This window comes from Pteronotus mesoamericanus, unplaced genomic scaffold, assembly GCF_021234165.1.
Source record: "Pteronotus mesoamericanus isolate MK-2021 breed Mesoamerican mustached bat unplaced genomic scaffold, CSHL_Meso_final scaffold_174, whole genome shotgun sequence".
NCBI lineage: Eukaryota > Metazoa > Chordata > Mammalia > Chiroptera > Mormoopidae > Pteronotus > Pteronotus mesoamericanus.
Genome location: NW_026555309.1, coordinates 21,651,949 through 21,678,789, shown reverse-complemented (window position 1 = coordinate 21,678,789; position 26,841 = coordinate 21,651,949). Strand labels below are relative to the sequence as shown.

General features: G+C 42.3%; 1 protein-coding gene across 1 annotated transcript in view; it reads right to left on the bottom strand.

The window, feature by feature from the left end:
- Window positions 1-24,700: 24,700 nt before the first annotated feature.
- BAALC (BAALC binder of MAP3K1 and KLF4) overlaps window positions 24,701-26,841 on the bottom strand; it is a 74,105-nt gene continuing 71,964 nt past the window's right edge. Inside the window, exon 3 of the mRNA XM_054590067.1 lies at window positions 24,701-25,088. Coding sequence (XP_054446042.1) covers window positions 24,978-25,088 — 111 coding nt within the window. The 3' untranslated portion in view covers window positions 24,701-24,977. The remainder of the gene's footprint in view (window positions 25,089-26,841) is intronic.

The following is a 26,841-nucleotide window of genomic DNA, read 5'->3' as shown; positions in this document are numbered from 1 at the left end:
AACTTGTGCCAGTTAATGAGACTAAAATTTTCCATGGAAAATTTAGGCATGATCCTATACATGAGAACTGAACAGTAATTCAGACTGCTAATAATTTAGTAAACTGTTTCTCTGGCTCATTCAGCAGTAATGAGTCCTTTCATTATGATGTACTGTGGATACAAAGCACTCTTTGATTCTTGCAACAACCTTATGACATGGGCAAAAACAAATACTATTTTGTGGGTGAATAGACAACAGTACTCTTCTACTGCTTTCCCATTCCTCATCACCCCTCCTGAGTCCCATTGTTGCCCTTCCTGGCTTGATTAGCTCTGGCTTAATATGTCATAAATCTTAACAAAACTCCCATGAGGCATGGTGGCAATTATTAGTTGCACTTAGAAAATTATAAGGAAATACTTAGAAAGATTAAAACTCATTACAAAGGGCACAGAGTTATTTCATAATAGGATCCCAGAAATGTTTCCTTTTTCTCTCCCTGCCCAGCTAAACAATGTCAGAGCTAGGAAAAGGTGGTGTCCATTCTTTGCTCATTGTCTGGGGTCTGAAAACTCACTCACATGAAGAGATTTCATGAGGCAGCTACCTTTGAAGCAAACTATATTTTAAAAGGATGCAGGGATATGGCAATATCTAATATAAAGAAATAAATTGGCCATTGTGCTACTTCAGGCATATTGAAGAATATATGGTGTACTTCTAGATAATTCTTAAGTGAATATAGCTGAAGGTGGGTTAAGGCACAAAATTATTAACTTTCAACCCAATATAAATTTTATTTATTGAGATTAAATTCACAAGCCACACAATTCACCCGTTTAAAGTGTACAATTCAATCAATTTTAGTACATCCAGAATGTTGTGCAAATGTTACCACTATCTACTTCCAGAACTCTAAAAGCAAACCCTGTATCCATTCGCAGCCATTCCCATTTATTCCCTCTACACAGCACCTAGAAATCACTTTCTGTCTCTATGGAGTTGCCTATTCTGATTTCTATAAATGGAATCATACATTATGTGCTCTTTTGTGTCTAATATTCACTTAGCATTGTATTTCCAAGATCCATCCATGCCTGTTAAGTCTGGTTGGTTTACAGTGTTTAACTATTTTATTTACTTATTGATTTCTGCCTGTTTCTATTATTAAAAGTAGAGGTACTGAAGTCTCCATTACTATTATTAAATTGTCTTCTTTTCCTTCAAAGTCCATCAGGTTTTTTTCATGTATTTGGGCTCTGTTGTTAGGTACAAATACATTTATTATTGTTATAGATTTTGCTGGATTCACTTTTTTAGCATTATATATTTTTATATAACATTTTTTGCCTTAAAGTCATTTAGTCAGATATTAGTCTGGGACTTCAGCTCTCTTTTGGTTACTGTTTGCATGGTACATACAGATGCTCCTTGACTTACAGTGGAGTTCCATCCTGATAAACCCATCATAAGTTGAAAGCATTATGAGTTGAAAATGCATTTAACACACCTAGCCTGCCAAATATTACACTTTAGCTTAGTCTACCTTAAACATGCTCAGAACACATATGTTGGCCTTTTTTGAATAATTATCTTGCATTTTATCTCAAAAGTAATTGCATTTTTATCCTTCTCATCAGAAGCAGGAGACCTAGATGAGTGTTTTGTAGACATGATGAAATGCAAAAACACAAAACACATATTTAAAACACTGTGGCAACACAGTACACTGTAGAGCATCTATGGTTGAATGTAATTGTGTGACTAATTGAGAGCTGGGGCTTGCTGCCCCTGCCCAGTATCACAAGAGAGAATCCTACTGTACATTGTTCACCCAGGAAAAGATCAAAATTCAAAATTTGAAGTATGGTTTCTATTGAATATGTATCATTTTCACACCACCATAAGTTGACTGGTGTGGCTGCAACATACCAAAAGTGGGGGAAAGTGGCTGATGGCAAAGAGTGAGGCAAAGGACAGACCGTAAAGAGTCTTGTCATATAACAGTGAGGAGCAAGAAGAGGGTGAGGAGGAAAGGGAAAGAATAGCTAAGATTTACCGAGCACTTGTTATGTGTTGGCACAGTTCTAAGAGTTTTACATTTATTATCTTACATAAAACTCTAGACCAGAGGCCTATTATTGGAGGGCATGTAAAGGAGATTGTTTTTATTCTGAGTACGATGGGAAAAGATAGAGGGATTTTAATCAGTGAGAAACGTGATCGAGTTTAAATTATACAAAGGCCCTGCTGCTGTGTAGAGGAGGGACTAGAGATAGATAGGAGAACAAAGGAGTCATTACATCCTCAACCATCCTTTTGCTCTTACCCCATAACTTGAAGAGTTGTTGTATACAAAAGTGCCTTCTAATAAATGGATGAATTGCTATCATAATGCAGCAGGAGAGGAAAGCAGAAGGAAAAATGTAAAAACTGCAACATATGATAACCTTGTATATAGCTTGATAGGTGAAACGCTTCTATGGGGATAAGAAGTCAAGTTTTGAGAGGGGAAAAGGACTATATCAATTCTTTGGTCCTATAAGAAAAGGATCTTACAGAATAGTGATCAAATTTACATAAAGAGGGCCAGTTGCAATTATTTTGCGAATCAGAAAAGGATATTTTAAATGAGTTAAATATGGCAGAGTGATGTGCCTACAATGGCCTGGGAGAATCAGGCTCACGCAATGTGCAGTATTTCTGGGATCTAATACACAGCATGGTGCCTACAGTTAACAATATTGTATTACACACTTGAAAAGTGCTAATAGAGTAGATCTTAAATATTTTCACCACACATACAAAAAATGGTAATTATGTAAGGTGATAGAGGTATTAAATAACATAATTGTGGTAATCATTTCACTATATATATATATATATATATGCTCATCAAATCAAAACTTGCACAATATTATCAAATAAACAGAATACATAAGGTAAATAATTAAATATAAAAATGTGCAGTACATGCCTGAGTGTGTCAATGCCACTGCTGACCAGCTCACCAAGTCCTAGCAGAAGTGCTTCTTCATCAGGAGAAACATTAACTTTAATATCTAACACTGGGTCCTTACACAAGCACAATTCAATTTCAAGAATTTAACTGGCATGTTTGAGTTAATATCAAGGGTTGTCTACATCAAGATTTCATGGTTTACTTTTTCCTCTTCCATGCTTGATTTAGCAAATTAGTGACTGTGAAGTTAAACGTATGTCCACCATCTCTTTTTCCTTTCTACCTTAGATGATGGATTACTTTTTAAAGGACTAAATAAAAATTCAAAACGAATGGCTTTATATTTGATTTCTTCGGAGATGTGTGAGAATTTGAGGGATTCTTTTCGTCTGACCGTGTTTAAATCTCTTCGCATGGTGGACCTGGGTCCCTGGTTCTAGCAATCTGCACTGGGTTTGGGTGGCTTTAGTGTGTCTACCATTCAGATTTAACAAGGATGTCCCACCTGCGGCCCAGGGTGGCTATGAATGCAGCCCAACACAAAACTGTAAATTTACTTAAAACCTTTTTTTGCTCATCAGTTTTCATTAGTGCTTGCATTATTTAATGTGTGGCCCAAGACAACTCTTCTACTTCCAGTGTGGCACAGAGATGCCAAAACGTTGGACACATGTGAGGGTAAGATATCGTACTGGAGGAGGCTAGTTGGACAACAGAAAGATCACCATGAACTCGATCCTGTTTATTTCCACTGTTAGAGAAATGCTTTTTTTTGTATACAAAGTTAGAGACAGGCTTATTGTTCTGATTGAGACGAGGGATGATGTCATTTCCCTGCTGACTGTAGTAATTGTTCAGGAATGAACAGTATTGATATGGTTAGCTGGGTTTCTAAGTGCTTTGGTTGTAAGGGACTGAGGTATGCAGGGACATCTTTGCCTAGACAGGTTTTTACACTCAGGAAATCTTTGCTTTTCCATCTCCCCATGGACCCTAAAATGCACATTAACTCCTTTCCCCTTTCTTTTACTATTTCTCAAACCCCGTGTTCAATTGTTTCATGATTTATCAGTCAAGATTCAGTTACAGATAACAGAACTCTTTTTCACTGGTTTTAGCAGGCAGGGATTTAATATACAACATTGAGTCTTGTAGAACTTCTGGAAGAGCTGGAGGGACAGGTGCTAGGAAGCTCCGAGGAATGAGCTCCAGATCAGCTTCGCAGAGCTAGGCAGGCAGGCAGGCCGGGGAATTGCTGGGTTTTTTTTTTTTAAAAAAAAAAGAGAGAGAGAGAGGGAGAGAGAGAAGCTTAAGATCTTGGTCAAAGCTTTCGCTATGAATTCATCATTGGTTAAATATTGGGATTGATATAAGTGCTTTATTATGTTACTGCTGGGGGGAAAAAACTGAACTGTGATCTTAGGCCAGTACAGCAGGGTTATAGACCAGCAGCACTGGAGTCTCTGGGAGCTTGTCACAGATGCACAACTAGGGCCTCCGTGCTGAAGCAGATGCTCTGGGGTGGAGCCCAGGAATTGGCACTTTAGAAGTTCACAGGGCCATTCTGATTCCAAGGCATTGACCAGCCTTCCTGTTTTGCCTGGGATTGTTGAAAGAATTCCTGTTGTAAAGCTCCCCCTCCTCCAGGCAAGACAGGACAAATTGTTTTCCTTAGATGCAGCTAAATTTTGGGAAATTCATCCTTGGCCATCTGAGGCAGCGCTTGTCGGCAGGGAGCAGGGAGGGTGGTTGTGAGTCATAGATATGAAGTGCAGGGTTATTAAGGCAATGTGACAGTGAAGTTCTACTCACTCAAAATAGTTTTAGCTGAAACAGCAAAATGCTCACTTGCCACTAATTTTCATACACCATTAAAGAAAGAAGGTGCCAAAATTAAGTGAATGACTTTCAAGTGGCATATTGCAAACTGAGAAAGCCTATGTTGCAGATAAATTTTCTCCAAGTCATCCATTCAGTTATACCAAAGAAAAAAATTTTTTTCTGAACTTAATTTTAATTTCAAGCCCCCAATGTCCTGCTAGCATAACTTAAGCCTAGCCATTTTAGAGAAAATGCAGTCAAATCATACTTTTCTGATTTTTCAATTATTTTTTTCAGCCAATTCAGGATTTTCATCCCCCTCCCCCATTCCCTGGATTATATCAAAATTCTGGGGAGTTTTCACAGAGCTACAGTGTTGGAGGAGGGGCCACACGTGGACACGTACATTATCCCCATAGGAAATTTCCAGGGCATCTGGGTTTTCCATCTGGTGACCGGTAGTTGGTTCAGGAAGGTCGCCCCACATCCCTCTCACCTCAGTATCAAAGCATCTTCAGGCCTGCTGGCCTCTCTTGGCTACTACCGAGGCCCTCATAATGGAGCGGGAAGGGCTTAGGAATGTACATTTTGGATGTTCTTCTGCACTATTCGAGGGTCATAGGCTCTCACACATGGTTGTGTCAGGCTGCCAATTGTATATGGATATCTCACCACACGGGTCTGGGGAAAGGCCACGAGGTCATCACCTCCCAGGTCTTCACCAAGGAGCAAGGCAGAGAACCTCTGCTTCTGGATCCCCCAATCCATTTGAGATTTCTCTGGAGGATCTCCTGGGCACAGGAACCTGCTTGGGACCCTCAATACCCATTTGTTCCTTGATTCCCTCCTCTTTCTCTCTTCATTACCTAGTCCAAAGGATGTTTATCTAATCTAGGATTTAAAACAAACAAAAAACTTGCCCTTGCATCATCAAAGACTCTTCTCAGTTTATGTTTATGATATCAACTTTATACCTTGAGTTCTTCAGGGGTATGGCAGAGATTGCTGTTTGCAACCCTATATCCAGTCTCCCTTTCCACTTTAATAACAGAGTGTTGATTTTATTTAGATCAGCTGTGTGCCCTATAAAAGATTATATTTTGGGGGCTCCCGTGTCCATGTGACTAAATATTGGCAAATGAAATATGAACATAAGTGTTTTGTGGGACTTCAGTGGTGGCTGTATGATCTGATTCAAGAGGAAAGGATGCTCTTGGCCTTTTCCTGGTTCCTCTTGCCTTAGATGTGGATATAATGGGCATTACTCCAGCAATCATCTTGTACCAGGAGGTAATCTTGCAGCAGCAAGCTAGTACTAGGAGACAGAAGCAGATTGAGTCTGAGTATCTGATGACAATATCAGCTATACATTACCAGACTTCTTTTATAAGAAAAAGAAATAAATTTCTATATAAATTTCTTCTGAGAAATAAATTTCATTTTCTGTTTTATGAAGAAGCCAAACCCACTCTAAACAATGTTTAACAAGATTAACAAGGGTGTTTTTGAAAACGCTTCTCTCTCAAGCTATTTTGTCTGTCATGCATTTCCAATGTCTACATTGCAACCCAAAAGGTAAAAGTGGACTCATTTTCTTTCTTTGCATTTATATTCTAACAGCCTTTCTTTAAGAGCCATAAGGAGGACATCTTGCTGCCTGAAAGAGTGGAGAAAAGAAGGGCAGTATTAATATTTCAAAGTGTTGTCCTTACACATGAAATTTATCCAAGCAGTCACCATGCCTTGGACCAAAGCCTGGAATTTAGAACCTTAAAGATCTAAGAGAAGCCCTACAGAGATATGAAAAGTTATGAATAAATTTGGTAATATCTGAAAGCAGCTCTTCAGGAGTTTGTTTGAAAACAGCGGCTGCAAACCACATATTCTGAACTACCTCTCCCAGCTGCTACTCAATACCCTAGTGTTCTCCCCTTAACAGCGGAGGCATCAACATCTGTATCACATTTCTTTGTATCTCCTATTGAATTTCACATTCTTAGTTAACATTTGGTTATTGGTATGGAGCTTATCCGGTTGCCCCTTTAATGAATGGCACAACTCATCAACTTCATGAATAACTTACCACTCCTCTGTGTTGACACTTACAGCAAATTCTTCCTTCTTAAGGAAGTAATAGTTATTTAACCATGGTTAACTAAATTAAGTTTCCGAAATAGGTATATATCACAGGCATGTATGTCTATCTTAATTTTATTTTTTCTTGCAAGGTTGTGATTAATTTGTTTACTTAATTTGGTGGTATAGACATGGATTAACTCAGAAATCTAGAGAAATAGAATTAATTCCAATAAAAGTTCAATTTATATTAGAATACAATCAAATAAAAGTAAAGGAATTTGTTTCATCATCAAGAATTACCCTCCCTTTGAAGATTTACTTCCTCCATTTACTAAACATTCATAAGACATAATTTCAAGTTTTACAGTAAATAAATTAATTTGATTCTTTGATCAGACACCACAGGAACAACCATTTTGACAGGGAGGCCATGTGACATACTTTTTTCAGGATAGTCTTTTTTTGTTGAATTAGTATGTTTATGTTCTCCCTATCCCACAAGGAATATCACTCAAAAGAATATACACAATCCCAATAAAAATAAAATACAGAATCAGGATCCAAAAAATAAAAGGGAAAATCAAGATCAGGTTAAAAAATATGTAAGTACATAAAACCCAGGAACCTGAGCCAGCTATTGTTTCCCATTTGTCTCTGAGCTTCCGGAAAGCCAAAGCAAAGGACAAAGCACAGTGCCACATAATTCTCATTATTAGAAAAAAGGAAGCAGACAACTTCCTCAGGAGGCACATGTTTTGACGTGGCACCAAATTCTCAAAGAAATTTATCATTTGGGACTTTATGGGGGCCCTGAGTTGCACAGTGGGAAACTCCTCAACAAACTTCACAAAGTAGCAAAATGTTGTGACTCACTTTTACTTTAAACCAAAGCTGAGGAAATAACCCTTCATCAAAATTCAGTGAATGACCTCCCAAAATTGGACAAAGCTTTGAAGGAAATTACTATGAATGTCACTTTTTAAAAAATCATGTTCAAACAAGTTTGGAAACCACTGAGTTAATCAAAGTCAAGCAGGGTTGGTTGTTTGTTGCAGGATTTCTTGGAAATGTTGAAATATTGTGCATTGAGAGGGCTGAGGGGACTATGTGATGCAGTGTTTCTTATTTTACCACAGAATTTTTCTTCTGAGGTTCACCTATGAATAATCTCTGAATCCTCTGACACATAGTTTGTTAAGGGTGAGCCATGGTGAATTGACGGAAGTACAATGACGGGGCAGTGCAGACGCACCTGTGTTAAAAGCAGATGCTTTGATGTTGGGCACATTTGGGTACAAATTCTGTCTCTGACATTTACTAGTTGCATTATACAAACTCACTGAGCTTTCATGTCCTCATTCATGAAATGAAGTGTATTTATTAGAAATGTGTGTGGTGCAAGGAACAAAAATTCTGTCAGAGTTAGAGGTTTATTTTTCTGATATAACAAGACCAGGGTTCAGCGACCCAGGGCCAATGTGTCTCTTTGTGAATATTGCCTGGGTCTAGGTTCTCTCTGTCTTTCTGCTTTGACATCCTTAGCAAGGAGGCCTGTCTTCATGCTTGCTGACTCATGGTTGCAAAATGGCTGCTGCACCTTCAACCTCACATCAGCATTTCAACCATGAAAAAGGAGGAAAGGTATATAAATTACTCTTGAATAGTCTATACATAGTGTCAGCCATAGGGGAATAATAAGAGACTCTCCCTCAAATGATTATTTTGAGAATTAAGTGAGATAATGACTGTAGGGTATTTACATAGTGCCTAGTACTAATGATCAACAAATATCAGTTATTAATATGCAGAGGTTGCCTTGGACTCAGTGTGATACAACTGTAGCATTTAGAGCACTTGGAAGAGTGAAGAACAGTCTTCAGCCAATGACCACTAAATCCCCCTTTTCTCAGGGGGCTAATTGGAGCAAAAGATCAGACTCATACTATTATTCTTTTAAGACTCTGGAACATGGGCAGGGAGAGATACTAGCTGAAAGCAGATGCTCTGGAAAGCAGACAAGCAGGAGGGAAGCTGGCACCCTAGTGCACCAGTAAGAAACCAGCAGGACTCTCCACAGGGAGAGACTCATTCCATCCCCATGAGGACGCATGCCGTCAGGTTCCCAGGCTAGAATTTGATTAGGAAACATTTTGATGACAAAGTTTGGTAAAATCCAGTAAATTTCTATATCACAAAATATAAACAAGATGATTATATTTTGAAAAGTCTCAATTCTAAATGTTCTGTCCCATTGTCAGGCCCTGGGTATAATGAATAACTATATCTAGAGATAACATTTCGAAATGTTTATTAATAATCTATTAATAAATTTATTAATAGATTATTAATAAACCTACATAAATCTAATATTGTAACTGTAGATTCATTCTTTTTCTTAGTTTTTTGGGGGAAATATTGGAATAAATGTTATATATATGAGGGGAAATTCATTGGCAATTAGAATGAAAAGAGAAAAAGCGTTACAAAAATAACTTGGGACTAAATTTCATAAGTAATGAAATGCAGGTGACAAGGAGGGCAATGACACTGATGACAGTGGCTGAGGCCTAATCAACACCTGCTATGTGCCAGACACTGTTCTAAGTGCTTTGCAGGTCACGTCATCAGTTCTAAATAAGTAATCTTGCCCACATTTTTAACATCAATAACTTAGAGTGACCATTTTGTGCCCAGCAGCAGCACTTGGTCCTGACATCGAATCTATGATGTCCCTTTGCACTTTTACTGTTCTCATTCCACAGATGAGGAAGTCGAGCCTTACTTAGCACGACAGCTACGTCGCTAGTACCTGAGGTGCTGGAACTTGAGTAGACACCTGTCCTCCTCCTGAGCCTAAGCCCTTAGACCACGCTTTATGATATAAAATATATACTTGTATGTGCATAGCTTCTATAAGAAAGTTTTTAACCTCTTTTCTTTTAAAAAAATGAATTAGGGATTTATTTCTAATGAGTCGAGCATTGCTCCACGGAGAGACAAAGTCTGGACTAAATGACTCAGGTTCTCCTCTAGCTACACAATTTTTTTTTTCATCACAGTATCTATCTATATCCTTTAACAAGGGGGAGGGAAAGCAAGGCAACAGTGAGTCATTCCCTGTGCCAGGCCAGCTTCTCATTCTTTGGTGCTGAGAGGAAAAAGATCTGACCCAGAATCACCAAACTGTTTGACTCTCTGCTCAACTGATTTCCAGCGAAACAATTGGCTGGGCCACATTCCACATGACCTGATTTATCTCAAACATCAGATCATTCTCTTTCTTTCCTCTTCTCTCCCCAAACCCATTCTTCTCCTCTGCCCTTTGAATTCTTTGTTCCTTTCTCCCTCAGCCCATCCAGCGGTTTTTCTGGTATCTCAAGTTCATTGCCAGAGAAGGTCACATTGAGCCCTCAAAAACTTAACGTGGAGTGTGAGTCATGTTCTTGTGAGCAGAGCTTTTGTTGTTTCCTGATGGCCCCAGGTGACATCGTCTGCCTTCACAGCTTTCATTTCAGGACATTTAGAGAGCAATCTCAGAGCTGTTTCCACTTGGGTGGACAAAACAGGAGTCTGGAGGAATAGGTGCAGTATCTGGGTTAAATTACCTTTTGCCAAAATAAAAGAACAAAAATTATCTTGTTCCACTCAGTATTTTCAAATGTTGTTTTGTTCTTTAAAGTTGTATACTTCCTATGTTCAGGGGCCCAGGGTAGGCTGCCTCAAGATACCCCACAATGGCATGTAATTATTTCAAACTAGAATCTCCTGAGAAGCAACAGGAATGAAAGGAGCTCTCTAACTCTTTTCTGTCCCCCTAAAGCAGGAGATCAGTCTCATGTGATAGGTGCCCTCCCTTCTCCTGAGGGCTGAGGGACAGCAACCTTCTCACAGGAGTTATAAAATCCAAAGTTGAAAATCCCCCATGTAAACAAGGCTGGTAGCACCCGTACTAAGTTACTACCTAAGCCCAAACCTGGCTTAGATTCCCTTCTAATGAGCACTCCCTTTCTTGGTCCTGTCAATTTCTCACAAATTTATTGTTTCTTTGTCTGAAAAGTATAAAAGCATGACTAGTTTTATAGTCTGAGCCTCATTATATGATCTGAGCATCATATGATGATTCTCCTGTGCACAGGTATTAAATTGGTTTTTTTTCCTCCTGTTAATCTAGCCTTGTGTCAATTTTGTTTTATTATTAGTCCAACCTTAAGAACTAAAGAAGGGGGGATTCTCCCCTCCCCAACACCACTGATAGCCACCATTGGAGAACAAGCAAATAAAAAGAACATAAAGAATAAAACCCAAGTAGTTTATGATGTCTAAAAACACCTCAGCAGAGCTTAGATATATAATTTAAAAATGTAGATTCTATAGTATGGTGTTATAAGATTTAATAGTAATAATAAAACCCAGAATATCCTGAGAGCTCTGATTATGGACCTGTGCTTTGCAACCCTTATATATTACCCATCACAGAGCAAACTGAAATTTGTCCTTGTCTTCTCTTCCTGTCTACCCTGACCTTCCTGTCTACCCTGACCTTCCCAAATCTGCCTTCTCTTCCCTTCTAAACAGAATGGCTTGCCCTTCTTTTCTAAAGCAGTATCACTTGAACCTATTAAAAGTGATCTAATATAAAAGGGTGGAAGAGGACAAATATTGATAACAAACTTATTCTGTGCCAAGCAATTTCACATTTTACACATTAGTTAATCTCACTTAACTTCAACACAAGCCCATTAGGCAACACCTCATCTTCTTTTGATGGAGGAGGAAATTTAGGCCTAAAATCTTTTAAACAATTCACCCCAAGTCATACAACCAGTAAATGGTAGAATTAGGATGTGAACCAAAGTATGTCCAACTCCAAAGCCTGTGTTCTTTCTTCTCTATCAGTGGTTCTCAACCCCAGCTTCATAACACTGTCACCTGGGGAGCTTCTAAAAATATGCTGACACCTCCTAAAAATAAAAATATGCCCCACTCTAACCCACTTAAATGAGAATTGCTGAGAGTGGGCCTGGTTTAAGCATTTTTTTAAAGCTCCCCCAGTTATTCTCATGTGTAGCAAAGGCTGAAAAATCTCTGTTCTATGCTCAACTCCATGTTAAATACCAAGGTTGGAGAATGAACAAACTATTACAGAGTCAAAAACATATATGATTAATGTGTAACAACCTATAGGTTGTGAGGTTCTTTTGACACTTATCCCAAAAAGGCTTTACTTCCCATTTTATTTGCTGCTGCAAGAAATGCAATCAGCATAGTTTTTTGGCAACTTGAATTTGGAGTAGGAAACTGAGCACAAAAACTCAAACTGTTTTTCTCCAGGTTGCCTCAGTAGTAAACAGAGTTTGGTGGGATAATAAGAGAATTTTCAGCCTTTCGTGCAATCCGAGAGTCCTGCCACGTCTACTTGCCCACTGCCCACTGCCTGCTCTGTTCTAGCAGCTTGATGCCAAAGCCCCAGGTGCAAATGCATCTTAAACCTGGGGCAGATCAGAAATTGCTTCCCACCTTGTTTCAACACCCATGTTTCTGAAAGACTTCATAAAAGCTAAGGAGATTATGCCCCAGCTTGTAACAAAAATTTACCAAGAAGGAAGAGAGAACTAACAAGTTCTACCATCTTTGGATGTATCGAGGTGAAGGCTGGTTGCAGAGAAACCTATCATGATGTGTATGAATCCTCAGAGGCAGAAGGTTTGAAATTTCTCCCTTATAATCTTCTCAGGATCTTCTGAAGGCGTCAGCATTTAAAAGTCAACGATCCTTGTGGCGGGACAGCTCTGCAGCATGGAGATACCAGGCAATGAGAGCTCAGAAGAGGAATTATTGCGGGGAGAGGGAAGAGAGACAGGAAGACTCTTTCCGAAGGAGCAGAGAACACTCAGCCAGCACCGCAGTTTCTTTGATTGCCCTTCACTCTGCAGGTGCCAAGAAGAGACAAAAAGCATTTGCAAGAGCTTTGTCTTCATGGGGAATAAAGGCAACGTCCTTCAACTTCTGTCTCCTAAACCGAAGAAGTAATCCGAGGACGGGGAGAGCCAGACAGCAGCAGGCTGGTGAGGAAGACGTCTGCAGCAGGCCCGTCTACCAGTTGCCCTCAAATCCTCTAAGTGGGGCCGCCTGCTTTGCTTCCTCGCCTAGCCAGGTGTGCTATCAGAAGGTCAAGGGGCTGTTGTCTTCCCTTTTCTCTGGGTTAAGGACTAACTTTCAAGTGTGCAAGCTGAGTCAGAGCCATTCGGTTTGTCTTACTGTGTAAGGAAAACGAGCCTCCCTTAACTGAGTTTGTGTTTCTAAATGGTAAGTTGTCCCTGCTCCCAGTATCTCAACAGAAGACATGTCAGTGACTCAAAGCATCAGCATCTTGATTTCCCAAAGAGAAAATTAGTATTTGTAACTGTCAGAAATATGATTGATCATAAAAGCTAAGTAAATAGGGCTATAAGCAAGCACTTTGAAATATATCTTTGTAATTGAAAAAACCCACTGGTTTTTGTTTCTTTTTAGAAGAGGAGGTCGTTTAGACTCGACAGCAAACCAGAAAACTATCAGTTCGTTTTTGGGGCGGACCTACCTCGTCTTCCCGAGTCGTCCCCCAGTGCCGCACGCCCTCCCCAACCCCTTCAGTCAGGCTTTGGAGTTTTAAAGGTGCGGTCCTGAGAGGGGAGGGCGTCAAGAAAACCCCAAGACACATTTGTAGGATTGAAGTGAGACGGTGAAGGGACTCGAGGCTCTTTCCCAGGTGAGCCCCAGAGGGAGGGCAGACAGCGACAGAGAAGGAGCAGCGTGGCCTGTCTGGGCTGCGGGGCCTGGATACCCCCGATGCTACTGAGCCCAGCCTAGCACAGAGCAGTGCAATCGCCTCAGCGGGGCTTAAGCTGCACCAAAGCACGGAGGGTCTTGGCAGCAGTTTCCTGCGCCCAGCAAGGCTTAGATGCCACAGAATATTTCCTGTGCACCCATGACAGTGTCAGAGAACCGCTGGGTCAGGAGGGGCCTTGTAGGCTGGAAAGAAAAACCGTGCAGCCCAAAGCCCCATGCTCCCTCGCGGGAGTAGGTTACCCTCCTTCCACCTGGGTGAATGAAGACTACATTGTAATCAAAACTAGAACTTGATTAAAAAAAAAAAAAAAATTGTTACATTTCTCGAAAGCCTGGTGTGCGGACTGATCTTCAAACCGGCCGCGGTGTCCGGCGCAATCCGCACCGTCTTCCTTGCGGACTCAGGATCTATCAGTGTACACAGTTATCAGGCCGTCCAGCTGGGCCCGCCGCTCCTCTGCCCCTCCCTGCCATGGAAAGCACATGTTTAGTGGAATTTAGAGGTCTTTGGGTAAAGACAGAAAAACACAAAGTCTGCTCCTTACCTCCTCACATTTTTATCTACAGATGAGAAAACATTTCCATATATCATTTGTTTCTGTCTATTTTATGGTGTAAACATCTGTTTTAGGCATTATTACATTTTATTTCCAGAAATCCATCTTCATAATCTTTTCATACAATCTTAAGAATGTTCTGCAACTTTTTCTCTCTAAATTCTTTAAAATCACAGCATGATGCTCCTCTTAATGAGACACCAAATGGCATCATCCTGAGCTTACAGTTTCCTTGCATTTCCTTGTCCTAATAGCTGGATGGAAGCTAAGGTTAGTGGATAAAAAAGTAGACCAGGAACAGGCCAAAAAAGGACTTTAGGGAGGAGAGCACTTTGTGTCCAGACTTCAGAATGGTCCTTCTTCCCTGGGTCGTCACCTGGAATATCTTACCTGACCTGGCCGAATGATTCCTCTAGGTCTTACTGTCTCCAGGCCAAGTATCTCTGCTTCCTTTGGCTTTTATCTAGGTCTTCTGGCCAAGAGGCCAATTCCCACAGCTCCACATAAATTGTTCAAGTTCCTAGGAACCTGTGCAACGTACAGGCTATCACAGGCCCTCAGATAGTTTGTTGCTGCTTGGAAAGTTGAGATCACAGCCAGTTGATAGTCCTGGTTTTAAAAACTAGCCAAGAACTCCTAATTACATGACTTTACCTGAGTTATGCAACAACTCTTTAATATAATTTATTTTATTTTCAATTACAGTTTACATTCAAGATTACTTTGTATTGCTGTCAGGTGTACAGCATAGTGGTTAGACAGTCACATACTTTATAAAGTGTTCCCCCAATATTTCCAGTGCTCACCTGGCACCTCTATGAAACAATTCTAGTGGGTCACTGCCACAAACGAAGCGATCTCAAATGTAAGGGTATCTGCCACTTCCCAATGAGAAGAATCAAAAAATTTTTTTGAGCTGATAGAGAAACTGACTAAAGGTGATGGAAGGAGCCCAATTTTGAAGCAGATATTTGGCAAGCCAGTCTTATTAGAGGGTAGCAAGTGCTCTTGTGGCAGGATAGGAGGGAAGCTCAGAAAATTCCTTGGCTAGTGGAATGGGGAAACTGAGACAGATAGCTGAACAAACTGGCCAAGCAATTAACAGGCAGATACAGAGGGTCACCAGGGCAGAAAGCCACAGGGAGCCTAGCAATGGGCAAAACTGGTGCCTTTCCTCCACTGGCATATCACTGGGCATTCAGTTAGAACCCCTGACCTTAACCTTCTCAAGATATCGCCTAGGCCTCAGTTGTACTTCAGTGCCAGGCCCAGAAAAGCAGCAAAATCAGGCAGGCAACACCGAGGACCAGCTGCTATAACTAATGACTCCCTGCCCACACCTGGAAAAGCTAATGAACGGTATTGAGATCCTCGCCTAAGACCGCTGAACTCCCAGCCTTTAAAACCCTCAAGACTGAAGACCCCGAGCGTGCCTTGCCCTCCCCCATACTCTTCTTCACGCCACAGGCGTGCATCTCCTAAACTCTAAGTGGGCCCATGAGATTTGCAACCGGGGGGAAATGGGTAGAAGCAGCTGGTCCTGGGCTAAGCCCCTGAACCTCTCTCCAAGGCCCCCTTTTCTCTGACTTTCCAGTGAGCTGACAGCAGCCAGCCTAGGCTTCTTTCCCCTAACGTTTTTCGAGAGCCAAAGCAGCACAGCCTAGGCTGTCCTGTTGCTTCTTCTATTCTAGGCCCTTCCTTGTTTCACTGTCCCCAGCTTTAGTAAACGTACTCTCACAATCGCCTGGACTCCTGTTGTGGAATCTTTCCTACACGAAGTCAAGAACCCACACGCTACAGGCCAGCCTGAGGCAGACCTGCTTCGGGCCGGTCCCTATCCAGTAACGCTCTGAGCAGATCCGCATTTTAGAAAGGCAGTTCTGTCAGCAATGTGGAGTCCAAATTAGGCGGGGCGGTAAGAAGACTTCTGCAGAAATCCAGGCGAGGTGGCCTGCGTGAAGGTGGTGGTTGTGAGAGAGCGGAAAAAGCAAATGTGAGAGACGGCTGGAGAGCGTGTGAGGCAGGATTTGATAAGAGAACAGTCAGAGCCAACTCCGGGTTTCTGTTTTGGACAGTTTGGTGGAGAGTGGGCCATTGACTGTGAAATGCAAGACAACTTGATGAGAACAAATTTATGGAGCTCGGAGGTGGTGGTAGGAAGGGAGAGAGAAAGGCAAAGGGTGGAAGAGAAAGGGTGTGACCGCAGTATAAGCAGAGGGTCAGGAGAGGCAGCTGCGTTTGGGGAAATTTATTCTCTCCTGCCTCTCTCCTACCAGCTTACATCTCAATATTGACATGAGGGTTAATCATGGGGGACCATCAGAATGATTCTCTTTGTTGCTCTGATTATTCCAGGAAAACATGGCAATTACCGCTCCGTAATTTCCTCTCAGGGAAGACTATTTCTCTTTCAAAATGAACATAATATTTCATTGACAGAATAAAATTGAACAGAATGAAAACTATCTTCCTTTGAAGACAAGAATAAACAAAGTCTCTGACTGCAATCACTTCCGCCTCAGGTGCCATCACCAAAGGAGAGAATGGCTAGGAGATCATTGGCCTAGGAATAAAGTGATCAACTTGTCCTGGCTGCCTGGGAGTTAGGTGGTTTTAGTGCTGAAAGTCCCACATCCCCCAGTCCCTCAGTGGTAACCCTTCCCAGGAGTTAGACTTGGATTCTAATCCTGATTCTATTGCTGACTGGCTGTGAAAATGTGGGACACAGTTTTTCTGGGCAGTTTTCTCATCCTTAAATTGAGGGAAAGAACGCTCTGTACAGTCTCTCCTGACATGAGCTCATGCAACTCTATGAATTTAAATATCATGCATTGCCAGTGTGATATTGCGATTTATAATAAGAAATATATATTTGGTCTTTGTCAGATTCTTGGCACAGAGCTCCTAAAACCTGTGCAATTTCCTGAGAGCTGAGAGCAGAACTAAAAAATGTTTTGTATTATGCGAATGAGGTGACTTTTAGAAAACCCCTAGACAACCTAAGGTTGGGGGCTGGTTACCAGGGAAACCAACACGTGATTAGGGGATTCGAACTCTGGTTCCACCTAGTGACCTAGTAGGAGAGAGGGACTGGAGATTGAGTTTAATCTCTAATGGCCAATTATTTAATTCATCATGCCTGCATAATGAAGCCTCCATGAAAAGTAGGGTTTGGAGAGCTTCCATGAGGGTGAACATGTGGAGAGGTGGGGAGAGCAGTACCCCCGGAGAGAGCATAGACGCTCCATGCCCTTTCCCCCATACCTAGCCCTAGGCGTATCTTCCTTCTGGCTATTTCTGAGTTACATCCTTTTATAGTAAATCAGTAATCTAGTAAGTAAAATGTTTCTCTGTGTTCTATGTGTTGTTCTAGCAAATTAATGGGACCCAAAGAGGGGGTGTTGGGAACCTCTGGTCTATAACCCTTCAGCCAGAAATACACACAAGTAACAACCTGAACTTGCAATTGGTGCCAGAAGTTGGGGTGGGGTGAGGGGGGCAGTCATGTGGGGCTGAACCCTTAACCTCTGAGATCTGGAAAGATCTGAATTTCATCCACCAGGCCTTGCCTGTGTCCTGAAAATTTCAGGGTTGGATCACAGTTCAACAATAACAGATTAGAAATCACACTCATGTTTATCTTTATATGCCGGGCACTGCCCGAAGTGCTTTACACACATATCCTCACTAAATCTTCCCACTGCTGTGAGATGCTGTTAGCAAACAGGGGCATGAGGAATGAACTAATAAACAGTGAAACTGGGGTTCAAACCCAGGGAATCTGATTTAAGACTCCATCACAGGGTTTTAAAGACACTGATTCTGTTGACCTGCTAGGCCAGTGTTTCCCAACCCTGGCTGCACACGAGGTCCTTGGAGAAACTTTGAAACATCTTGATGTCCAGGTTGCAGCCTAGACCAATGAAACCAGAATCCCCGGGGCTGGCACCCCAACATGAATAGTTCTGAGAGCTCCCCGGGTGATTCCAGTGTGCAGCCATATTGCAAACCATCGTGCTAAGCAATCACAATTATTTCCAACTGCTCCTTGTTTTTTAACTAGAAAACAATTCTGTTCCATTTTGTTCCTTTCTACAAGCAGTGGCTAAGAGGCTATAGCGTGCAAGACACGGTGCTGCCCCTGCACTGACATGTCCTCTCTCCTTGGGGACCTAGCTAGCCCAGGTCTTCATTATCCTAGTACCCAGAGGAAAATCACTTGGATTGCTATTAATCATTTAGATTACTTTTACTAAATTATGTAACACTTAGGTTTTTTTAATACATTTCAGAAAGACTCAAAATTTGATTAGAATTACCGTCAAAGGAATTTTACTATTGTGGCACAATTCAAAAGATAGCTATTACCTTTGTAATTGTTAAGGGAGAAAATTTAAAATAAACGAAGGCGAACTTTGGCAGATTGGTATCTAGGGTGCTATCATCGATCCTGACGTTAGCACTGACAACTTGGAAGTGCTGAGACACTAACACTGTAAAAAGGGCTGTGAAATCACTTGCTATCCATTGTGACAGGAAGGAAATTAACATTTATTGAACACAGAGCATGGGTTTTTATAAATAGGCAGACATTGGTTCAAATCCCAACTCTGCCATTTAATAGTTAAGTGGCCTTGGGCCTTTAAGTCTCAGTTTCCTCATCTGTAAGGTGGGCCTGACAAGTCAGGCAGGACTACTTTATTGATTAGAGAGAATGTGTGACGCACCTAGTACTGTACCTGGCACAGGGCCATAATTATTATTATATGGCAGACAGCATGTTATCTACATGTGCTATCTCACTTAATCCTCACGATCCACTCTCAAAAAAAACAAAAACAACAACATCAACAACAACAAAGTGCTGTTATTTTCACAGACAGGACGTGAGCCTCAGAGAGGCTCCTCTATTTGCCCCAAGACACACAGCTATTAGAGGCCAGGTTAGGATTAGTCTCCTGCACCTGAAGCCTGTGTTCTCTGTTTTCCCCGGCTGTCTGGCTGCCACCTCCTGTTTCATAGGCCACCCCACTGCTGACTTATCTACTAGAACAGAAGGAAATATCCTCTGGATAATGACATGCAATTAAGAAGGCAAACAAAAATCTTCGGCTATCTCCCTGGCACATGGCAATGTTATGAAAAGGGCTATTTGGATCAGAAAGGGCAATAGTTATCCTTTCCTCTTTAAGGTGGAGTTCCACTTTGAGAAGGCCCAGCTAAGGAACTAAAACTGCAAAGCTCGCTGAGGCAGTAAGTGTACAGACTTAGTTTTTTGCTGGGTGATGTGCTATCTGATCACATCAGAATCTTCTAACAGTTTCGTATTCCCAAGAGAATTAAGTATACATTTCTTCTGATTCTGGCTTTATGTTCTTCTATTGGCAGTGGGGTAAGGGGAGGTTCTAGGACCAATATGAAGGAATTTAAGGATAATTAAATATTGACGAAATAGCTTAGGAGCTCACTGCAAGGGAGACTGGGAACTAAGCCCAGAGGGGTGGACCATCCTCCCCACCAAAAACACCTTCTCTCACCCCATCTCACCCTACTTTACCAAGAACCCTCTTGATCAAACCAAAAAAGTAGAAATCACACTGACTCCTCACTTTTCATCGCTTTCTACAGCTCATCGATCGGCAAATTTTAATGTTTCCCTTTCCAAACTGTACTCAGCCCTCACCCACTTCTACCCATCCCCACAATCACTGCTCCCTTCCCGGTCACTGCCGTCTCTCCCCAGGGCCCCCGCGGGAGTTTCCTAAGTGCTCTCCCTCCGGCCCAGTCTCCTATTCACATCCGATTCAGCATTCACGGCCATCTTACATTGTTGTCACAATCTACGTGTCTCTGTTGTGTCTGTTTCCTCCATGGGGATACCAGCTCCCTGAGGGCAAGGACCAAGTCTGTTTTATTCCTCCCGTTACCCCAACTTCTGGCACACTGGAGCTTCTTGGGAAATGCATACAGGGTAAACGAGAGAGGGTGTTGATACATAATTTTAAACGTTAAGTTATATCTGAAATCTGCCAGCTCGCAAAGTGCTCCTGAGATTGACTTCCTAGACTAGTGGGAAAAGACTCCTGAAAAGAACATGAGAACGATATATTGGGGACAGTCTGGAGCAGGGCTTTCAAACACAAAGGCCCCAGGGCTCGAGCAGGGAACAGGAATGGGGAGGCTGTCTTAGGCAAGCCACAGTGATGAAGGCGGGGTCACAACCTGGAGACCCCCCAGCTTCAGCTAGTGCAGCTTTATCAGCTCCAGCTGACTGTTTCTGAGGGGCAACAGGGCCTAGGGGTCAGAGATGCTCCAAGTTTTGAAAAGAAGATGGAAGGTTTATGTATCTATTGGAATTAGGTCTAGCTGTGAGTAATGAGGCAGCTTAGATGAGGTCAAAGTGTATTTCTCTTTCTCAAAAAGACAACTGGAATGTGCAGTCCCGCGCTTGTAAGGGGCCAGTGGAATCAGGGACCCAGGCTTCTTCCAATTTGTTTCTCTACATGGCATGTCTTCCATTCCCAAAGTTACTTCACGACCTAGTGGACGGCTGTGGCTCCAGCCATTACCTCCTCCTTCCAGGGAGCAGGAGGGAAAAAGGGAAAAGAAAGGGCCTGATCATTCTTTTATTAGGAGACTTCTTGGAAGCTTTCAGGCCTCACTCATTTCATTTCATTGGCCAGCACTTAATCATGTAGCTACTCCTAGCTGGAGAGGAAGCTGAGAAGCGTATTCTTTATTCTAAGTGGGCATGCGCCCAGCTAAGGAAGAAAGGGAGAATGGATATTGGAGCTCTAAACTAGGAGTCTCTGCCAGAGCAGGCTTTTTCTGTAAGTTTCTCAAGTTTTAACACCACGACAGCCAAATAAAGAATGTCTGCCACCTGGTGTAGCAGAGCGGACAGTTTTATGAACCCTACTTACTGGAGCAAATTTAGATGGGATTCATTTCTGTGGCATGTGCACAGCCAGAATGCAGCTAGTGCAGGTTATAAACAGGTAAAAGTTAGCAGGACTTAGATAGGAAGCTCAAACAGGAGCCTGTTCAGGGACCCTAGGAGATGGGGATAGGGTGGGAGTACCGTGGGGAGCGGGCAGCAGGAAAAGGCTGAGGACACAGTCCTTCACCTGCACATCCAAGAAGTGCTCGGTGAGCTGGCAGAATGGGGAGGTCCTGGCTGCCGCGACTCCCCTCTCCTTTAGGCCTTCGCGGCAGTTCCGAGGGGGGCAAGTTCAATCTCCTTGGAATCATGTAGAAGTCTTTCTTCTTTCTGACCTTCACCAAAGGTGCCGGCAGAATCATCCCTCTGAGGGAATGAGCTCCACCCAAACCCCCTAAGAGCTCACTAGCCCTGTCTAGTTACTGCCACTACCGTCTTAGACTTGGACTCAGTGTTGTCTCAGGCTCCAGGGCAATTCCCCTCCAAGTGGCTGAGTCTCCCAGCCATGCTTGACCTTCTTGCCAGGAAAGGTACCAGGTACCATGTTATATGATGGAAAAAGCACTGGATTTGCAGTCCCAAGTTCTCTCTCTTGAATTGCTGTTCCATCACTTGCTGGTTGAGCGGACCACAAATATAATACTTTTATGACTATAACTTGGCCCTAATAGTGTTCTCCTTACCTATTTCACAAAGCCTTTTGGAGAACGCATAGGGTCACTTATGTGAAAGGTCTTTACTTAAAAGAGAGAAAAAATCTAAGCAGCTCTAAATACAAAATTAAGGTCCCAGTAAAGATTCTTTGTAACTGTCCATATGTTTGAAATTGAGAACTTTATCGACACAAACTTTGCAAAAGAAAGTGTTACGCTACTAGGATAGTAAGAATTAGTTCCTATACACATGAACATTTACCAGATAAATTTCCGGTAACATTGTTTAGCTTCTGGTCACTGTCTTGGTGAAATCTAGATCTTTTTGCAGAGGGGCAGGTCATAAACGTCCTTTATTCCCTTCTCCCCCAGAAGTGAGAAACTATTTCTGTATACAGGGTCTAGCAGAAATAATGCCTGCTTGAGTGTGGTTGGTAGGGTAATATGGGTGTTACAATTCATAGTTTTAATTTGAACATTTCACCTAAAATGTCATATGGTGTGCTTGGGTGTGATATTGTTATATTACAGAATTATATGCTTATGATTTTGTAATAAAAAAGGACGTTATTTGTGCCAGACCCTGTACTGGGTTGGCCAAAAAGTTCATCTGGTTTTTCTGTAAAATGGCTCTAGTAGTGCTTAGTTGTCTTTAACTTCATTCAAAACAATTTTGTTAGATTGTATTGTGACAGCTGCCACATCAGTGTGCATTTTAAAAAAATTAAAATTGGTGAATTGTTGTCTAGCCATTTTAATGTTGAAGGTAGAAGAAAATACACAACATTTTTGGTATGACATGCTTTATTATTTCAAGAAAAGGTAAAAAATGCAATTGAAACACTAAAAGAGATTTGTGCAGTGTATGCAGAAGGTGCTGTGACTGATCAAACGTGTCAAAAGTCGTTTGCAAAGCTTCATGCTGGAAATTCCTCATAGAATGATGCTCCACAGTCAGGAAGACCAATTGAAGTTGATAGCAATCAAATTGAGACATTAATTGAAAGCAATCAATGTGATATGACATGGGAGACAGCCAACATACTCAAAATATCCAAATCAATAAAGTTATTGGTGAAAATGAAAAACGTGTCTTTTGTTTTACAGAAAAAACCATATGGACTTTTTGGCCAACCCAATAAAACAGAGACTCCCTCTCAAGTTGATAAATTAAAAAAAACACGCAGCAGCTAAATGGTGGAAAACAAGGTTGTAAAGAGAAGCTCGGCTTCGCTTGTGGCTGACAGCAGTGACCGGTGCAGGAAACGCCCTGCACAAAACACAATGCACATGCCCTGGGAGACTGAGCCCTTCAACTTGCAGGAGCAATGCCAACCTTTGACGGCTGGGGGCTCCTGCTGAGTAATGCCGGCGGGGACATAGGAGTCACAGGTTTTACTTTTACTTTATTATACTTATTTAAATGTTCAAAACATAAAGTTTCTGAAAAGCCCTTTCTCAAAGAATCAGAAAATGATAGAGGCTTGGGAACATTGCAGTTTCATGTATGGTGAAAGTCTTGTACAGTGACTAGGAGGCAACCCAGAATTTAAGGCAGAAACCTGCCCTAAATATAAAAGTGAGATTACTCTGCAGGGCAATTCACAGCACAGTGTCTCAGTCAGTATCCTCATTATTAAGTCCACTGTCAGATTCAAGATACACAGTGGTGACTAGTCGGACTCCAAATCTCTCAGCATCTGCATGGTCCCTGACACAGGGTTGGCATTTAATGTTTAACAGATAAACAATCTACTGAATGAAGGAAGACAGGAAGGACAGAAGGAAGGGAGGGAGGAAGTAGAGCGGGAGGAGGGCACACTGCCCACTTGTGTTTGAGAAATAACAGAGTTGGCAGGTAAGGAGACTGAATGTCTGGATTGTAACCTGCTGATGTCAATTCTCTAGGCTATGTTATATAAGCACACACCATCAGGCTGCCTGTTTCTGCTACACATGGAGTTTATTGGTATCAATTGGTACAACTTTAGTCCGTCCTTTCCTAAGCACATGCTACATCACTTTGGAGTAAAATGTATCCACTTTACCATGTTTAAAGAAATGCTAGAAAATTTTATTTCTATTAAAACATATATATATATATTTGTTTTTTTACTGCATTAGCTACCTGGTTCCCAACACAGTGCATGTCAATCTAATGTCAGTGTGAATGCATGTCCACCAGCTACTGACTTTCTAAAGCGATTCCTTTGCAGATACCAAAGTGGCATCGTCCTGGGGCTGTGCACAGAGAGGGTAAGGGAAACCCCGTGTGCAGCCAGCATGTTCTGAATTTACCTCCCTCTTATGAGCAGTGTCCACTCTTGAAGTAACAATTGCAAATGACCTGATCAGAGAGAGAAAACATTCAAGAGCACAAGCAAAAGGAGCTGGAAAGCTATAAAAAATGCAAATCTGGCTAAGCTATCAGGGGCATCCTTGATTGAACGCATTGACTGCAGCGACTGTTGTGTCATGGCTCAGCGGCTGACGCGGACACCAGCATGGGGTGGGGGTGTTGAACGCAGAGGAATGGGTGTGCCTGCATCCTAGAGACCTCCCAAAGGCCAGCCGTGGGTGTTGGTGGGGTTAGCATGAGCTCAGGAAACAAGAATAACAGGGAGTTTTCCTGTTTCTTGATTTCTCATGTATCTGCGTTTGAGGTCGGGTGAGAGCCAGCTTTTACGGGAGCACAGTACGCTTGTGACGGTGGCATTCAAAAAGAAAGAATGGAAAGTAGTGCCTGAGACGGTGTGCACTACTGTGACCAGGAGGGCGCAGAGCTGACGTGGACTCTTTCACTCTTGGCATCCACCCCTGCTACCTTCTCTGCGTCATAAACTGGCCTGTGGCTTTAGCTCAGCACTTCTAAGCCCGATCTAAGTGCAGACGTTGCAAAGAAGAAAACCGAACTGCTCATTTTCAGTTTATTACCATATGTGAGTACTGTGCCAATACATTTATGTGAAAAGCAGGAGGCTGAGGATGTCCCAATAGCTCAGGCAGCTGTTGGCTGCTGGGTGAGACAGTCTCTCAAGGCACTCAGCAACGTTCACAGTCAGCAAGGGGCACCCACTTCTTCAGGGTTCCTTGATGGGGTCCAGTATGTGACGGGCACCAAAGAAGTCCATCTGCCTTTCTAGTTAGACACTCTGCTAGTTGACACAGTTCTTTGTGATTCTTCGACTTCTCTCCACCTGTCGGACGCTGTCTGTCATATTAATGGTGACTTCTTTTGCAGGCATTCGCTTAGCATCTCTTTTAGCCTGTTAAAAAGTTTAACACGGTGAATTGAGTTACTAGGAGGTATTCAAAGGTCCTCACATTTGCATTAGCCTCTTGAGATTGTTAGACACACACAGATGGACACACACACACACAGAGGCAGCAAGAATGACCCACAAGAACACATGCACATGTGTTCCTGTTCATAGGCTTCTCCATTGAATCTCTAATACCAAAAGCCTAGCACTGAGTCTGGCATAAGGCATGCTTGGTGAAACATTGTCGAATGAATGAATAAGCTAAGGTCCATCAAAGCGTAACATGAAAGGTTTCACAGCTGGTTTCAGTAGAGCAGTTAAGGGTTTTTGAACTTTGGAGTCAGACAGGCTTTGGTTTAAACACTGACTATAGAACACTATGGGCACATTTTTTCTAAGGTCTCCAGCCTTTAATTTCCTCATCTGTAAAATGGGGAATAATAATAGTACCTTCCGCATATGGTTATTTAAGGATTAAATAAGGTAATTTATGTAAGGTACTTAGTGCAATCCCTGTCACTAAATAAAAATGAAAAAAAAAGGACTTAGTAAGTATAGTAAGTAAAAAAATAGTAGAGTATCCACTCCCAAGTGAAGATACACCAAGGATAAAATTCCAGAATTCATTTTAAATACTAAAGCATTGACTAAACTGTAAGTTCTTCAATCATATGTGCCCAACCCCCCACCTGCCCCCAAGAAGAAACAGCTTTAACTAGTGAAGGGCAATTCTGTACCTATTCTACTCAATGACCACATGCTTGGTACATGTATGAGATGTGCTCTGTGAGTCGTCCCCATCGTGGATGGACAGAGACATGCCACCGACCCCCATTCCAGGAAGGACCTTCTGCCCAGCCGCTGGAGGTGAGTCAGCAAAGAGCCTCTAGCTGTCCCTTAAGAATGGCTTCAGCTGCAGAGAGCCACCTCCCCAGGGCCTTGTCCTTCCCAGGGCTGCCCAGTGAGGGGGCGATGAATGCAGGGATACAAAAGCCTGGCTATTTGGCCAAAAGCGGCCCGACAGGACATTTATCTTCAAAGCTCCACATGGGGTGTGGTCAGCCAACACCATAGTCAGGCCTGGACTGTGACTCAACTTCCCCTGCTGGCTCCTGCTTCCAGCCCTCCCTCCCACAGGCGGTGACTGGGCACTTTCAGTGAACATCCCGTCTAGTGACATCTCAGAGTCTGCTTCCTGGGGAACACATCCAGTGTCTGATCTGCAGGAGCAGCTCCCAAAGCATGAGTATCTCCCTATGCTGGGTGTGAGTCTACTGATGACAAATGCAAATATTTAATACAATACAGCCCCCGAACGCAAGGCAACTACTTCACCTGTAGTTCATCCAAAGAAATGGCGGGCTCTCACACCACTGGAGAGAAAGAAATTGCTCTGTTGTCTTTATTAACAGATGACATGTAGGCTTCTCTCATGTCACCCAAACCCTGTGTCGTAGCTGTTGGTGACGCCCCTCACAGGTTTCCTTTACTTAGCTGGTGCATCCATCCCCCAGCCGCGGGGAGTGTCCTCTGCTAACTGCTCACAGCAGCACCCTTCTTTTGAGAGCTGTCTTCATCTGACTGAAGGCACTTTGCCAGAGGTGCCCAAGAGGTTACATCCTAATTCCTGGAGACAACCCAAAGCCAATACTTGATTGTAGGGGCCACAAAAGGGTATTCCTTTTGCCTCAAGGATTGTAAATCTATGATGCCACTCATGCTCCGGAGCTCCCCTGGGATCAGGCTGGGGCCCCAC